This window comes from Embiotoca jacksoni, unplaced genomic scaffold (genome assembly GCF_022577435.1).
Source record: "Embiotoca jacksoni isolate LCO1_2020_lvr unplaced genomic scaffold, fEmbJac1.0.p SCAF_117, whole genome shotgun sequence".
NCBI lineage: Eukaryota > Metazoa > Chordata > Actinopteri > Embiotocidae > Embiotoca > Embiotoca jacksoni.
Genome location: NW_027185249.1, coordinates 370,357 through 387,980, shown reverse-complemented (window position 1 = coordinate 387,980; position 17,624 = coordinate 370,357). Strand labels below are relative to the sequence as shown.

Here is a 17,624-nt window from a genome sequence, read left to right as displayed (position 1 = left end):
ATGTGCCCTTCAATAAACCCACGTGACCCTCCTCAGTCGTTCCCAGGCGGTCACATCGCAGAGCCGGAGGTGAGTAGAGAGACCGATAAACGGCCGTTCACACGTTGTTTACGAGAAATACCGCGTTGTGGATCCTGTCCGCGATGTTATTAATGACACGATGTCCGCTTTTAGCAAATAACAATGAAGCTCCGCGTCTCCCAGCGTGCTGCTAGCATCGGGGCTAAGTGGCTAACTGAGGCCAATTAACCGCAGGTGAGCTGAGCTAGCCTGTTAGCATCGGCCTGTTAGCATCGGCCTGTTAGCATCGGCCTGTTAGCATCGGTCTGTTAGCATCGGTCTGTTAGCATCGGTCTGTTAGCATCGGTCTGTATGGACGTTCAACGGCAGACAGCTAGCAGACAGCTAGCAGACAGCTAGCACCGAGTTCATCCAGCTCGGGTTTCTTCTCGTACAATCACCGTGAACCCGCACGAGACCAGGTCGACTCCTTCACGAGACCAGGTCGACTCCTTCACACCGGTCGTTGTTTCGTAAGCAGCAGCTAAAGCTAAGCTAACCGCGTTAGCATGTCTCAGCGGGACTCGGAGGCTCTTCACGGGGTGGGGGACACGGTGCTGGACACGGTGGGGGACACGGTGCTGGACACGGGGTGCTGGACACGGTGGGGGACACGATGCTGGACACGGGGTGGGGGACACGGTGGGGGACACGGTGCTGGACACGGGGTGGGGGACACGGTGGGGGACACGGTGCTGGACACGGGGTGGGGGACACGGTGGGGGACACGGGGTGCGGGACACGGTGCTGGACACGGTGGGGGACACGGGGGTGGGGGACACGGTGGGGGACACGGTGCTGGACACGGTGGGGGACACGGTGCTGGATGACTGCAGGCAGAACCTCCATCAGTACAAAGCGACATTAATCCTGATAAAGTTCATCCAGAACAGATTTACTGAATATATCCGGATTAATAACAGAAGAGTTTTCTGTTTTCATCTGTGACTAAAAATACAGGAAATGGTCAAAAACAACAAGAACATGTTTTCAGTAAAATAATTAAAAATATCCAGTTCATGGTATGAACACAATCCTCACACTGGAGAAAGAAAGACAATTCAAATATTTTAAAGGTAATTAATTGCGAAAATGTTTTATAATTGATTTTTCTGTTAAATTATTTCACCAGTGAAATGCAGAGACATTGAGAGGAATAGTTTTATTCTCAGTATTCATGTGTTGAAACCAACAGAATAAAATATTTAAACTCTACAGCTTCATTCTGATTTAAACTAATATTAATTTAAAGACATAGATAATGTCTGAAAGCAACATGAAATGTGCCTTTTTAAATGATTTAACGAGCAGCTCGTATCATCTGTTACAGGATTTCTGATCTTTTTTATTTTCTATCAGAAGTCTTCTGTTTGTAATATTTCTACAGCTGCAGATGTTTTTCTCTGTTTGAGTGACATCCTGCCTGATTGACATGGTTAACCCTGTGAACGGTCAGTTAGTGTCCCGTGGTCCTCTGCTGCCGGCTCATTGATCCCTGCAGCAGGTCGCTATGGAAACGGCAGCATCACGGCTGCAAGCGCGGAGAACTCAAACATGCCTGTTTAAAACAACAGAAGAAGAAAAAGCACTTTGATTATGTCTGTTTTACAGAAACCGAAAAAAAATTATGGATTATATAAAATATATATATATGTATATTTACTGTCCGATAATTGAAAACCATGTAGTGGGACTTGAGCTCTGAGTGTTTTATGCTGCAATGATTAATTTAGAGATAATTGTTTCAGAGTTGTGAAGCTTCATCGTTCAGTCTTGACGTCAAAACACAAGAGAAAATACTACTTTTTAAAACATTTCAAAACCTTTTAGATATTAGTGATATTTGACAAGAAAAGCAGCAAATCTGATTTATTTTTTTTAGATGCAAATATTCGTTTTATTGTTTTAAAATTGACTGAATCAGTTCCTAAAATAGTCACATCTAAAGTCTGGTCTGGAATCGTGCAGCGACTCCAACCTTAAACAGAATCACATGTTAATAATAAAAAACAAAACAAATAAAGGGCTGTGATTGGTCCGCGTGTGGTTTCGTCACCAACTGCCGGGATCCAGTTTCCAGGTGAAGCAGCCCGACCGGTTCAACCCGCCGGTTCCTGTCAGGATGGAGGTCAGAGTCGCAGCGCTCAGATTTATCACTTCAGGACGGAGATGAAGGAAGCAGGTTATTACTGTTGTTATTAACACGCTGCGAGAGGTGGAGTTCAAAAACGTGAAACCCTGATATCAGTCTGTGACTTCAGTTCCTGAGATGTTTATTATCTCTGAAGTGCATCCCATAAATCCACTTAGAAACCAGAGAGGAAACCCGGTTCAGAAGCTGCCTGAGAATCTTTATGATTATAGGTTTTCTTCAGTGATCAGCGACGGTCGTCTGTTCAATAATGTTTATGTTATGAACAGGAGCTGCTAATCAATGATTCTGCTGCTTTTAATTTGACAAAATGTAAATAAATCGGAGACCAGCTGTAGCTGATGTTACACTGCACATGAATCAGCCTGTATGTTGGTGTTAGCATGTTTTTATTTCATCACATTTAAAGAAACATTTGACAAAAGCAGCTCTTAGTACAAAAACAACAACCGCCACCAGAGGAGCTGAAAATTCGTACAAAACTGAAGTTCTTGTGGCTTTCATTAATTTTGATTGGGTAAACAAATCTGACCAAAGCAGGTAAAATTCTCCCCCGTAGAAGTAAATCAGGATAAATTAATTCATTTGAATTCATAAAAAAACACAGACGGGTATTTCATGAAAAATATGGATTTCATATTTTTGCTGGAAACTTTTCCGTTATTCCAAAGTTTGTCTTTCTTCTGTTCATTCAATGGCAGCTGGCAAACAGCTTTTAGGTGCTTTAGCGCCACCTTCTGGTAGTAGTGACGCATTACCAACAGGTGCCAGTGGAAAACATGCAAAATGAGAAGAGTCACAAAATATTGGGCTTTTATTTATTTTTTAAACAAATATTTGAAAATAACCTGTAATTTAAACTGAAGTGAATTTGACCACAGATCCAAATATTTCTGTAAATCTGCTGCTCGTCAGCTGAAGCAGAAATGATCCGTCTGACTGTGACGTGAATGCATAAACGTGCATGTTTCTGTTTGAGTCGGTACGAACAGGATTACACGGCAGCTTTCTCACGGTTACTGAACATGCATTTTAATTTATGTGTACTCATTGTAAAACAGTGAAATTACCACATTAATCTGTGAAATATCTACTAAGTGTGTCCTGATTTAGCAGCTTTATGACTTTTATTTACACCACAGGATGAAACTGTCTGGAAAGACAGAAAGAGCTCAGGTTTAGTTTTAAAGTGAGTTATTCTGTGTGAACAGTAACTGGTCTGTCCTGTCTGGTGACACGTTAACTGAACATTTAACTGTTCAATGACCTGAAGCAGCTTTCTGATCAGATTTAAACACTCAAAACGAGTTCATCTGTGTTAAGATTCACCAATATTTTCATTATTAAGTAACGTGTAGATCATTTATTTAGATTATTTTACTTCTGAGTAACAACAAACTCCAAATATCTCCAGTTTTTACCTAATACACGACAGAAAAGCAGCAAATTATCTCGCGTGATCTAAAAAATGACAAAACAGTTTGCAAATAATTTCTAATGTAATTTCATGGTTCTCATTTTTGTTGCCGAGATGTCCCCTCAGTTTAGTACCAATTCAACATGATACTTTTAAAGATGTTTACATGGACGCACATTTTTAACCCTTTTTTATTAAACACAAAACTTGTTTTCTATTAATTCATGTATTTGCGTCATCTTAAAAATCTGCAAACTCTTCAGTCTTATGTGGATTTAGTCAAGTGAATTGAACATTGAATGATTTGTTATTGATTTCAAAATACATATTCTGTATTTATATTGAGGTATCTATAAAACAGTTCCTGGCAGGAAATCAAATAATTTGTGCAAATTCAACCCAACTTCTGTAATATGTCATAACTTAAATCTTTGAGACATCTTGAAGGACTGGATGAATATTTAGTAAATGTATTACTTGATAGGGAAGATGTTTAATCAGATAAGTAATGCTCAGTATTAGTAGAGTGCCCCCCTGTGGTGTTTCCTGACAGACGGGCGTAAACCCGGTTAGCGAGCAGCTCTGTGCTGCATCACAGCAGCAGATGTCCTGCAGGCTGAACTCACTCTTAATATCAGATTAACTGACCGACAGGAACTCCAGTCTGGGCGATAACAGTGACTTCAGCTGGTTTCGCTCCACTGATTAACATTAAGCTGCTGTTTTATCAGCCAATCAGAGGCCTCCTAAAAGCTTATTACCCCGACGGGCAGCAGCGTGTTTCCTCAGCTCCTTTAAAAACATCAGCGACGTGACTTGGATTTTACTGTTCGGTATGTTTACAGTTCAGGAAACCAAAGAAAATCTGAAATGAACCTTTTTTTGTCATTTATTTACAAAAATTAAACACTCGATCTGAATGTGATCTGACCTAATTGATAATCAACTGTTGCTTCACCCTCACGATGGTGCGCAGCTGTGGCAGACTGATGATCTGCGAGCTTTACCTGCACCATGTCTTCTTTTATTTTGAAGGAGTTCCCCTTAGAACTTCCTGTAGTCGTCTTTAGCGTGTTTCTGGTGTTCACACATTGTCGTTGCGCGACTGTTAGCCCGCCGATGCTAATCCCGCTAAAGGCTAATCTTAATCTCAGTCTGCTGCATGAGACTTGCTGAAACCTGCACCGTCAGGTGTTACTGAACGCTGCCCGTCTGTCTGTCTGTCTGTCAGACATCTGGATTATTTCTCATTCAAATTTGGAAAAGCGCATCGTCAGCATATATTTAGTGTTAAAAGGTGCAGAACAGAAGAGCTGCGTCGTTTCTGAGGGTCACGAGTACTTCAGAAACAGATCTGAATTCAGACCTGCAGCGACTCAGAAAACGTCAAAATAAAAGCAGCACTTTAGTAAAATCAAAATGTTGCCTGTCAGCCAGTGTGAGCGTGTGCAGCCTCCTCAGTGTTTGTTCTTCATGCAGTAACTCCTCTGAGGTGCTGCACTAAATCCTGCGGGTGTAATCTCATTAAGGTTAAAAGGGGCTGATGTTTTGCACGGTCCTGTGGGTGCCGGTCGGTCGCCATGGTGATGGATGGGGCTGTGCTTGTGTGCATTTAATGGTCAAGAGTTTTTATGAACCAGTTACTAAAAACTAAAATGTCTGGGAACGTCACCAGATGTCACGCTAATTTGCATATTTGTGACATCATAATCATATCAACATGTGCTCACTCCTCTTCCTCCTCCTCTGTGCAGACTATGGATCAGAGGGTTGGGTTTTTCCTTCTTCTGGCGGCGGGCCTCCTCTGCCTCAGCTTGGCGCCGGTGTCTCGGGCCGATGACCTGATCGAGGACATTCTGGGCGACGACGTGGACGTGGAGGACGAGCTGGACCTGGGTTTGGCCGGCGCCGAAGACGAGGAGGAGGAGCTTGAGGGAGACGTGCTGGACGAAGCTCCACCTGCTCCTAAAACTCCTCCCACACCCAAGGTAAGACCACAGCAGCTGATTGGACGGTTTGTGGCCAACAGTGGTAGACTGAAAACGTGTTGTCAATCTTTACCAGTGATTTTATGTTGAGATAAATTATATATTTTATCGCTGCTCCATTCTGTCGTTCTTCTGGTTTCAGGGGGTTTGAATGTTTGTTACTCATTAACCAGGAAGGCAGTGTGATAACGAGTCAGGATGAACTGACCTGCTTCCTTTAACGTCTGATAACTAATCAACTTTCTTTATCAGAATGATTCAGTCCAACACGACTTCCTGAAACTTAAAAATCCCATCAGGAAGTCCTCAACAGCCAAAACTTTATGGTACTCTTTTTTTTGTAGTTGTGGAAACATCTTCATCCTGATAGTAATGGTTAAACTAAATATCTGTTAAATAACTGAATAAATACAGAAAAGAGAAAGAGCAGCAGGTTGTTGTTGTTTTACCCATGATGCCTTAAAGCCAAACTACAACCTTGTTTCCAAAAAAAGTTGTAAATGAAAACAGAATATGATCATTTCTAAATCATTTGAACTCATATTTGTTTTAAAATAGAACAAAGACAACATATCAAATATTTTTGTTTCATTATTGTTTGATGAAAAATATGTGCTAATTTTTAATTAGATTTGCTGGTGTTTTGAAAGTGAAATGTTGTCCCGTTTAGGATTTCAGAGGTTCAACAGTCCTCACATTTTGTTACAACTTTTTGGAAACAAGGTTGTAACATTATTAATAAAAAAGACTGATTCAGAATTTACAACAAATCGAATATGAAACGTTCAACTTTCCGTCTTGGTCTCCAGGTGACCTACAAAGCTCCAGAGCCGATGGGGGAACATTTCTTCGCCGAGTCGTTTGACCGGGAGACGCTGGACGGGTGAGTACACGCTCCTCTCGGGAGCTCGCATTGAAAATCCTCAGAAGTTCCAGATGAAGTCTTCAGATGTTCAGGATGTGGTTGAGCTGTTTCCTGTGTGGGAGGAGCTGCTCTGACTTCCTGTCGTCAGGTGTGTTGCTAACCGAACCGTGTGCTGGTTTCAGGTGGGTGAAGTCCATCGCCAAGAAGGAGGACGCCGACGAGGACATCGCCAAGTACGACGGTGGGTAACGATGTCACGTGTGCTCTACCCGATTGGAGCTGAGAATGTCCTGAAGGGGCCACCGTACTGAGGAGAAAACTGCTTTTCTTTTGATTGACAGGTCAGTGGCAGGTGGAGGAGATGAAGGACAGTAAGCTGCCCGGCGATAAAGGTCTGGTGCTGAAGTCTCGAGCCAAACATCACGCCATCTCAGCCCAGCTGCTGCGACCGTTCATCTTCGACACCAAACCGCTCATCGTCCAGTAAGAACACACAAAACTCTGCTGAACATTTTCACTTTCGTTCTCCAAAGAAACTGAAACTGTAGATCAGGTCTCAGGTTTCTAAATCATCACTTCATGGGCTGCTGTGATTGGCCGATACTCAGCAGTCATTCAGATTATTCCAGAAAACGTTGCCGACACGTTTAATACAGAATTCATCTGTCAGGAGGTTTGTCTCTGCTGCTGTTCTCATGTGTGTGTGTGTGTTTCTTTCTTTCTCTGTGTGTGTGTGTGTGTGTGTGTGTGTGTGTGTGTGTGTGTGTGTGTGTGTGTGTTCAGGTACGAGGTGAACTTCCAGTCCGGTATCGACTGCGGCGGCGCCTACGTGAAGCTGCTGACTCAGACTCCTGAACTGGACCTGGTCAGTGAGACTGTTTATTCATCTGAGGACCTTTTTAAACATGATTAGTGTGAAGAGGATGAGGAGGGGAACCCACTTTAAAATGAACGTGTTCGTTGCTCAGTGTTTTTTTTTGTTTTGTTTGTTTTTTCTCCCCGTGTGTCTGCAGGACCAGTTCGTGGATAAAACTCCGTACACCATCATGTTCGGACCCGACAAGTGTGGAGAGGACTACAAGCTGCACTTCATCTTCAGACACAAGAACCCCAAGACGGGCGAGTACGAAGAGAAACACGCCAAGAAGCCCGACGCCGACCTGAGGACGTACTACACCGACAAGAAGACCCACCTGTACACACTGGGTGAGACACGCACACACACACACGCCTGCAAACGCACAAAAGAATTTCACACAAACAAACGTACATACGCAAACAAGCAAAAACATTTATATATGTAAACAAATGCACACAAACAACAAACGTATGTAAACAAGCAAACACGTAAGCAAGCACACACGCACTCTTTGATTTAAAAACTTATCTGTGCTGCCCCCCAGTGGTGAACCCCGACAACACCTTCGAGGTGCTGGTGGATCAGACAGTGGTGAACAGCGGCAGCCTGCTGACCGACGTGACCCCGGCCGTGAACCCCGCCGCCGAGATCGAGGACCCCGACGACCAAAAACCGGAGGATTGGGACGAGAGGGCCAAGATCCAGGACCCCAACGCCGTGAAGCCCGAAGACTGGTCAGTACCGAGTCCACAAGGTTTCAGTCAGACTTTAGGAGGGGCGATTAAGTGACTACAGCAGGGAGGGAAGGACAACGAGGGACAGATGAAACTAACCAGGCCAGGAAGTGAAACCAAGGGAGAAATTTTGGGACAAATTCTGGAAATCGACAAAAATCAATGAAGTGTGTTTATCTGTTTTCAGGGATGAAGACGCTCCGGCTCAGGTCCCAGATGAAGACGCAGTGAAACCAGACGGCTGGCTGGACGATGAGCCCGAATACATCGGGGACCCCGACGCCGTCAAACCCGAGGACTGGTGAGTTACCATGGCAACGCAGCCCGTCCACCACAGTGCTCGGGGTGACGTTTTGGAGTCTCTTGATAACCGCCTGTCCGTCCGTCAGGGACGAGGACATGGACGGCGAGTGGGAGGCCCCTCAGATCCCCAACCCCGCCTGTGAGACCGCCCCCGGCTGCGGTGCCTGGAAACGGCCGATGATTGACAACCCCAGCTACAAGGGCAAGTGGAAGTCCCCCATGATTGACAACCCCAACTACCAGGTGAGTCTGTAAGCTCCGCCCATGTCCCGACTTTTGGATGGGAGCCTCAAAAGCGATGAAGATGAGATGCCGGGGTCCTTTCCCGTCCTGACCTCGCACTCGTGTTTTCAGGGCGTCTGGAAGCCGAGGAAGATCCCCAACCCGGCGTTCTTCGAGGACCTGCACCCGTTCAGGATGACGCCGTTCAGCGCCGTCGGGCTCGAGCTCTGGTCCATGACCTCCGACATCTTCTTTGACAACTTCTTCATCACCAACGACCGCAACACCGCCGAGCGTTGGGCCACCGACGGCTGGGGCCTGAAGAAGGCAGCAGAGGGCGCCGCTGAGGTGGGTCAGCAGGTCATCAGATCAGTGACATCACAGATCAGTGGTGGTGATGATGATGGTGATGATGTAATCCTCCGGAGAAAAACATACATGTTGTGATGTTGATGAACGTCTACGGAGAAAAGCGAGACGCTTGTGTCCAGTGAAGTTAACGTGTTGGAGGCAGGCAGACGATGTGTTCAAGGACACTTGGATTAGCCATGATGATGAGATAGAAGTTTATTAATCTGAAGGTTCTTGGATTGTACGACTTTAAAAATCTCTTCACGCACGTTGATCCGGTCACACAGTTACTCAGTGATGAAAAACAAACTGCAGCTCTGCTTGATTGATGATCTTCTTTGATTAAAAGGTTTTAGATGGAAATCTGACATATTTAAAAAGTTGTGTTTATTTGATGAAACCTGAAAGAAGCTGTTTGTCCTCCTTTAACTGTGGTCCATGTTTTTGTGTTGATATTCATTTGCCCGTTATTTGTTTTTGTTGTTTCCTCTTAAGTGTGTCATTTATGTGTACAAGTAGTTTATATTTGTTTGTGTGTTTTCAGCCCGGTCTGGCAGCTCAGATGTTGAGCGCTGCAGAGGAGCGTCCATGGCTGTGGGTCGTCTACGTCCTCACGGTGGCGCTACCGCTCGTCCTCATCATCGTCTTCTGCTGCACCGGCAAGGTAACACACACACACACACACTACATACACACACTACACACACACACACTACACACACACACTACATACACACACTACATACACACACTACACACACTACATACACACACTACATACACACACTACACACACTACATACACACACTACATACACACACTACATACACACACACTACACACACACACTACATACACACACTACATACACACACTACACACACTACATACACACACTACATACACACACTACACACACTACACACACACACTACACACACTACATACACACACTACATACACACACTACATACACACACTACACACACTACATACACACACTACATACACACACTACACACACTACACACACACACTACACACACTACATACACACACTACACACACACACACACACACTACATACACACACTACACACACTCTACATACACACACACACACACTACACACACTACATACACACACACACACTACACACACTACATACACACATACTACACACACACACACACACACACTACACACATACTACACACTACATACACATACTACACACTACACACACACACACACTACACACACACACACTACACACACACACACTACACACACATACTACACACACACACACACTACACACATACTACACACACTACACACACACTACACACTACACACACATACTACACACACTACACACACACTACACACATACTACACACACACTACACACTACACACACATACTACACACACTACACACACACACTACACACACACTACACACACTACACACACACACTACACACACACTACATACACACACACACTACATACACACACACTACACACACTACATACACACACACTACATACACACACTACACACACACACACACACACACTACATACACACACACACTACATACACACACACACTACATACACACACTACACACACACTACATACACACACTACACACACACTACACACACACACTACACACACTACATACACACACTACATACACACACACTACATACACACACACACACACACTACATACACACACTACACACTACACACACATACTACACACTACACACACACACACACTACACACACACACTACACACACACTACACACACATACTACACACACACACACTACACACACACACTACACACACACACATACTACACACACTACACACATACTACACACACTACACACATACTACACACACTACACACACACACACATACTACACACTACACACACACACTACACACACACACTACACACACACTACATACACACACACTACATACACACACACTACATACACACACTACACACACTACATACACACACACTACATACACACACTACACACACACTACACACACACACTACATACACACACTACATACACACACACACTACATACACACACTACATACACACACACACTACACACACACTACATACACACACACACTACATACACACACACACTACATACACACACTACATACACACACTACACACACACTACATACACACACACACTACATACACACACACACTACATACACACACACACTACACACACACTACATACACACACACACTACACACACACACTACACACATACTACACACACACTACACACTACACACACATACTACACACACTACACACACATACTACACACACACACTACACACACACTACACACACTACACACACACACTACACACACACTACATACACACACACACTACATACACACACACTACACACACTACATACACACACACTACATACACACACTACACACACACACACACTACACACACACACTACACACACACACACACTACACACACACACACACTACATACACACACTACACACACACTACATACACATACACACACACTACACACACACACTACACACACTACATACACACACACTACATACACACTACATACACACACACACTACATACACACACACTACACACACTACATACACACACACTACATACACACACTACACACACACACACACTACACACACACACTACATACACACACACACTACATACACACACACACTACATACACACACTACACACACACTACATACACACACACACTACACACACACACTACACACACTACATACACACACTACATACACACACACTACATACACACACACACACACACTACATACACACACTACACACTACACACACATACTACACACTACACACACACACACACTACACACACACTACACACACATACTACACACACACACACTACACACACACACTACACACACACACATACTACACACACTACACACATACTACACACACTACACACATACTACACACACTACACACACACACACATACTACACACTACACACACACACTACACACACACTACATACACACACACACTACATACACACACACTACATACACACACTACACACACTACATACACACACACTACATACACACACTACACACACACACACACTACACACACACACTACATACACACACTACATACACACACACACTACATACACACACTACATACACACACACACTACACACACACTACATACACACACACACTACATACACACACACACTACATACACACACTACATACACACACTACACACACACTACATACACACACACACTACATACACACACACACTACATACACACACACACTACACACACACTACACACACACACACACTACACACACACACTACACACATACTACACACACACTACACACTACACACACATACTACACACACTACACACACATACTACACACACACACTACACACACACTACACACACTACACACACACACTACACACACACTACATACACACACACACTACATACACACACACTACACACACTACATACACACACACTACATACACACACTACACACACACACACACTACACACACACACTACATACACACACACACTACATACACACACACACTACATACACACACTACACACACACTACATACACATACACACACACACTACACACACACACTACACACACACACTACACACACTACATACACACACACTACATACACACACACACACACACTACATACACACACTACACACTACACACACATACTACACACTACACACACACACACACTACACACACACACACACTACACACACACTACACACACACACACTACACACACACACTACACACACACACATACTACACACACTACACACATACTACACACACTACACACACACACACATACTACACACTACACACACATACTACACACACACACTACACACACACACTACACACACACTACATACACACACACACTACATACACACACACTACATACACACACTACACACACTACATACACACACACTACATACACACACTACACACACACACACACTACACACACACACTACATACACACACTACATACACACACACACTACATACACACACTACATACACACACACACTACACACACACTACATACACACACACACTACACACACACTACATACACACACTACACACACACTACATACACACACTACATACACACACACACTACATACACACACACACTACATACACACACACACTACATACACACACACACTACACACACACTACATACACACACACACTACATACACACACTACATACACACACTACACACACACTACATACACACACACACTACATACACACACACACTACATACACACACACACTACATACACACACACACTACACACACACTACATACACACACACACTACATACACACACACACTACATACACACACTACACACACACACTACATACACACACACACTACATACACACACACACTACATACACACACTACATACACACACACACTACATACACACACTACACACACACACTACATACACACACACACTACATACACACACTACATACACACACTACACACACACACACACTACACACACACACTACATACACACACACACTACATACACACACACACTACATACACACACTACACACACACTACATACACATACACACACACACTACACACACACACTACACACACACACTACACACACTACATACACACACACTACATACACACACACACACACACTACATACACACACTACACACTACACACACATACTACACACTACACACACACACACACTACACACACACACACACTACACACACACTACACACACACACACTACACACACACACTACACACACACACATACTACACACACTACACACATACTACACACACTACACACACACACACATACTACACACTACACACACATACTACACACACACACACACACTACACACACACACTACACACACACTACATACACACACACACTACATACACACACACTACATACACACACTACACACACTACATACACACACACTACATACACACACTACACACACACACACACTACACACACACACTACATACACACACTACATACACACACACACTACATACACACACTACATACACACACACACTACATACACACACTACATACACACACACACTACACACACACTACATACACACACTACACACACACTACATACACACACTACATACACACACACACTACATACACACACACACTACATACACACACACACTACATACACACACACACTACACACACACTACATACACACACACACTACATACACACACTACACACACACACTACACACACACTACATACACACACACACTACATACACACACACACTACATACACACACACACTACACACACACTACATACACACACACACTACATACACACACACACTACATACACACACTACACACACACACTACATACACACACACACTACATACACACACACACTACATACACACACTACATACACACACACACTACATACACACACTACACACACACACTACATACACACACACACTACATACACACACACACTACATACACACACTACATACACACACTACATACACACACTACACACACACGTTCCTGGGATGAATCCTTGTTCCACTAAAATTTATTCCAACCTTCTTTGTTTTAAAAACTGTTTCTTAAGAGAAATGTTTCAATAAAAGTCAAACTTCTTAAAGTTTTACAAACAAGTATTAAAGAAAAGTGCAAATAAATGTTGAGTGGGTTCAGTTCAGTTTGTTTTTATTATTATTGATTAATCAACATGTCATTTGGTCAATAAAACATGAGAAAATAAAGGACATCCTGGTGACGTCCACAATAAAATATTCATAATGTAAGATGGCTGTAAATTTAGACTTCTATTAATAATCTAATCATTAAAAGAGTCGATTGATTGATTGATTGATTGATTGATTGATTGATTGATTGATTGATTGATTGATTGATTGATTGACTGTGTGCCGGTCAACTGTCCACAGAGGTCGTCAGGATCAGCTCAGGGTCAGTTGAGTCTCACCATCTTACAGGAAGAGTTTAACGAAGCCGGACGCAGCGTCGCCTCTTCCTCGGGCCCGGTGACTCCACCCCTCCTCCCGCTCCACCCCTCCTCCCCCACCTCCCCTGCTGTTAGAGTAGCTTCACGTCACGTGTGTGTTCCGTGTTTGTGGTGTTCCGTGTTCACGTGTTAAACCACCACATTAATGTCGGTGTTTTACTGCAGATATGTTCATGATATGATTCTCAGCTGATAATTTAACTGTTTAACATTTCGAATATTCGGCTGATTTGATTGGATGAGCAGTTGGGGACCTTTCATGTTAGCACCGTGAACTTTGACCTTGAATATTGCTCTCCAGCTGGGACTATTTGGACCTTTTATTAACGGAGGAATAATCATTTCCAGAATGACCACCAGCACATTTACAAAAAAGATCTAATGAATTCGGTCATCGGGGAAAAAACTGATTTATTTTAAGAGAGAAATTGATTTTGTTTTTTTTAAATGGGAGTCAGTCGGAGCAGCACCTAGTGGCCATCGGTGGTACTGCACACTGACTTCAGTCTTCATACTTCCTGTTGTCTTTTACTCTCCAGCTTTGATTGATTATCGTGTTGTCATGATCGCTGTGTCCAACCAGCAAAGACGTTATTTATTCATTAAAACCACAAACAGACACACCTGAAGGCTCTTTAATAATCTTCTGATTAATTACAGTATCAGAAAAATCTGAATAAACACAAACTGATCAAACTTTATGTAATGATGTCAAATAAGGGTTTTATCTGGAGAGTGTTTCATGGAAAATAAACTCTTAAATCTTCATGTCACCTTCCACTTTCCGCCTGAACGTTCTTTAGTCAGCAGACGAAGTTATTATCAGCGTCTCTGATGTCCAACTGACCGTCTTCCTGTTTTGTTCTGCAGAAGAAAACAACAGCGACGCCGGCTGAGTACAAGAAGACGGACGAGCCTCAGCCCGACGTGAAGGAGGAGGAGGAGGAAGAGGAGGTGGAGGAAGAGGAAGAGGAGGAGAAGGCCGAGAAGACCGAGAAGAGCAGTCCAGGTTGATGCCACGTCCACATTTCAGCTCTTTGCTGTTTCCTCTGTTTCTCTGAAGTCTGACTGAAGGTTCGTTCACAGCTGCAGACGAGAAGAGCGACGAGGAGGAAAGTCCTGCAGAGAAGGAGGAAGAGGAGAAGGAGGACGAGGAGGAGGAGGATAACGAGGCCACAGCTGACGAGGTGAGGAGGCGACTCAGCAGTTTTCTTCTGATAGGTTTTTATTCATCTCCGTTTCTTGTTTACTTTGGCTCATTGATTTTATTCAGACTGATGTGACCTCATCGTTTTCAGTGATGATGATGCTGTTGAGTTTTTTTTTTAGTAGAAATATAGAATCAACAGATTATTATTGTTTATAAAAAAAAAGTTGTCAACAAAATATGAAATTTGACATTTTTGATTGTTTTGTTTTTTAACTCAACATGATAAATACGAACAGATCTGACTTGAAAACCTTTAGTTTCAGGATATTTCTTGGGTGAATAACATCTCAAAACTGTTTATTTAAAAAAGAATAGGCTGAAACCTGCTGTATCTGAAGGCTGCAATCTTCTACATTTCACAAATAAAAGTTTTTAAAAAATCCACATTGACAGCGAGGCGCACCCAAAAAACTGATCAGACGTTTACCTTTAAACAGAAACTGAAAGCGTAGAGAAGCAGGAGGAGGGCGGAGTGGAAGCGGCAGGTATTTAACACCTCTTTGCTTCCTGCAGCCTCATTTTCATTCTCTGTCTGTTAGAAAAATGTTCCACATTTGTAAACGTCTGAACACGAGTTTGTAATTCCCAACCTGAACCGTCAGACCCCGTCACGTCGGTTCAGCTTGTATTGAGCTGGTTTTAAACCGCTGTTAAAACTGGTACTAGGCTGGTTTTAGACTTTTATTAAGACCGGTTTTAAGGCTGGTTTTAGGGCTGGATCAGATGCTCGGCAGGATCAGGATTATTTAAAGTTATTTAAAGTCTGGTCGGTCCGTCTTCGCCTCTTTGCGGTTTTTATTTCTCTGTAGAACTTTTAAAGATCTTCGAGGCGTCTGAAGTTGTTCTGATTTAAATCTGCTGTTTCTCTGTAGAAGCTGGAGGAGGACGTTCTGCGGAGATCTCCCAGGAACAGGAAGACCAGAAGGGACTGATATCTGTGAATCCACAGCTCTGACCTCAACACCCCCCCCCCCCCCCCCCCTAAAATACCCCCCTCCATCCATCCCCCCTTTTCTTCTTCTACTCCTCTGCTCCGAGGCGATGAAGCCTGAATGGAACCAGTGGAAGCCTCCAGGAAACTAATCAAGATCTCCAACAGCCTGAAGATGATGATGA

At 43.4% G+C, this 17,624-nt stretch overlaps 1 protein-coding gene across 3 annotated transcripts in view; it reads left to right on the top strand.

The window, feature by feature from the left end:
- The window catches only part of canx (calnexin), a 17,746-nt gene continuing 122 nt past the window's right edge, over positions 1-17,624 (top strand). The window contains exons 1-16 of one of the 3 annotated variants that reach the window (XM_069143936.1): positions 1-69; positions 5,384-5,617; positions 6,427-6,500; positions 6,665-6,723; positions 6,824-6,965; positions 7,266-7,347; positions 7,496-7,688; positions 7,886-8,075; positions 8,263-8,376; positions 8,465-8,621; positions 8,733-8,948; positions 9,496-9,615; positions 16,169-16,307; positions 16,385-16,485; positions 16,946-16,993; positions 17,381-17,486. In XM_069143936.1, the coding sequence (XP_069000037.1) occupies positions 1-69; positions 5,384-5,617; positions 6,427-6,500; positions 6,665-6,723; positions 6,824-6,965; positions 7,266-7,347; positions 7,496-7,688; positions 7,886-8,075; positions 8,263-8,376; positions 8,465-8,621; positions 8,733-8,948; positions 9,496-9,615; positions 16,169-16,307; positions 16,385-16,485; positions 16,946-16,960 (1,905 nt within the window). In that variant the 3' untranslated portion in view covers positions 16,961-16,993; positions 17,381-17,486. Of the gene's footprint in view, positions 70-136; positions 256-5,383; positions 5,618-6,426; positions 6,501-6,664; positions 6,724-6,823; positions 6,966-7,265; positions 7,348-7,495; positions 7,689-7,885; positions 8,076-8,262; positions 8,377-8,464; positions 8,622-8,732; positions 8,949-9,495; positions 9,616-16,168; positions 16,308-16,384; positions 16,486-16,945; positions 16,994-17,380 lie in introns of those variants that run through there. The other 2 variants (XM_069143934.1, XM_069143937.1) reach the window with 2 other exon arrangements.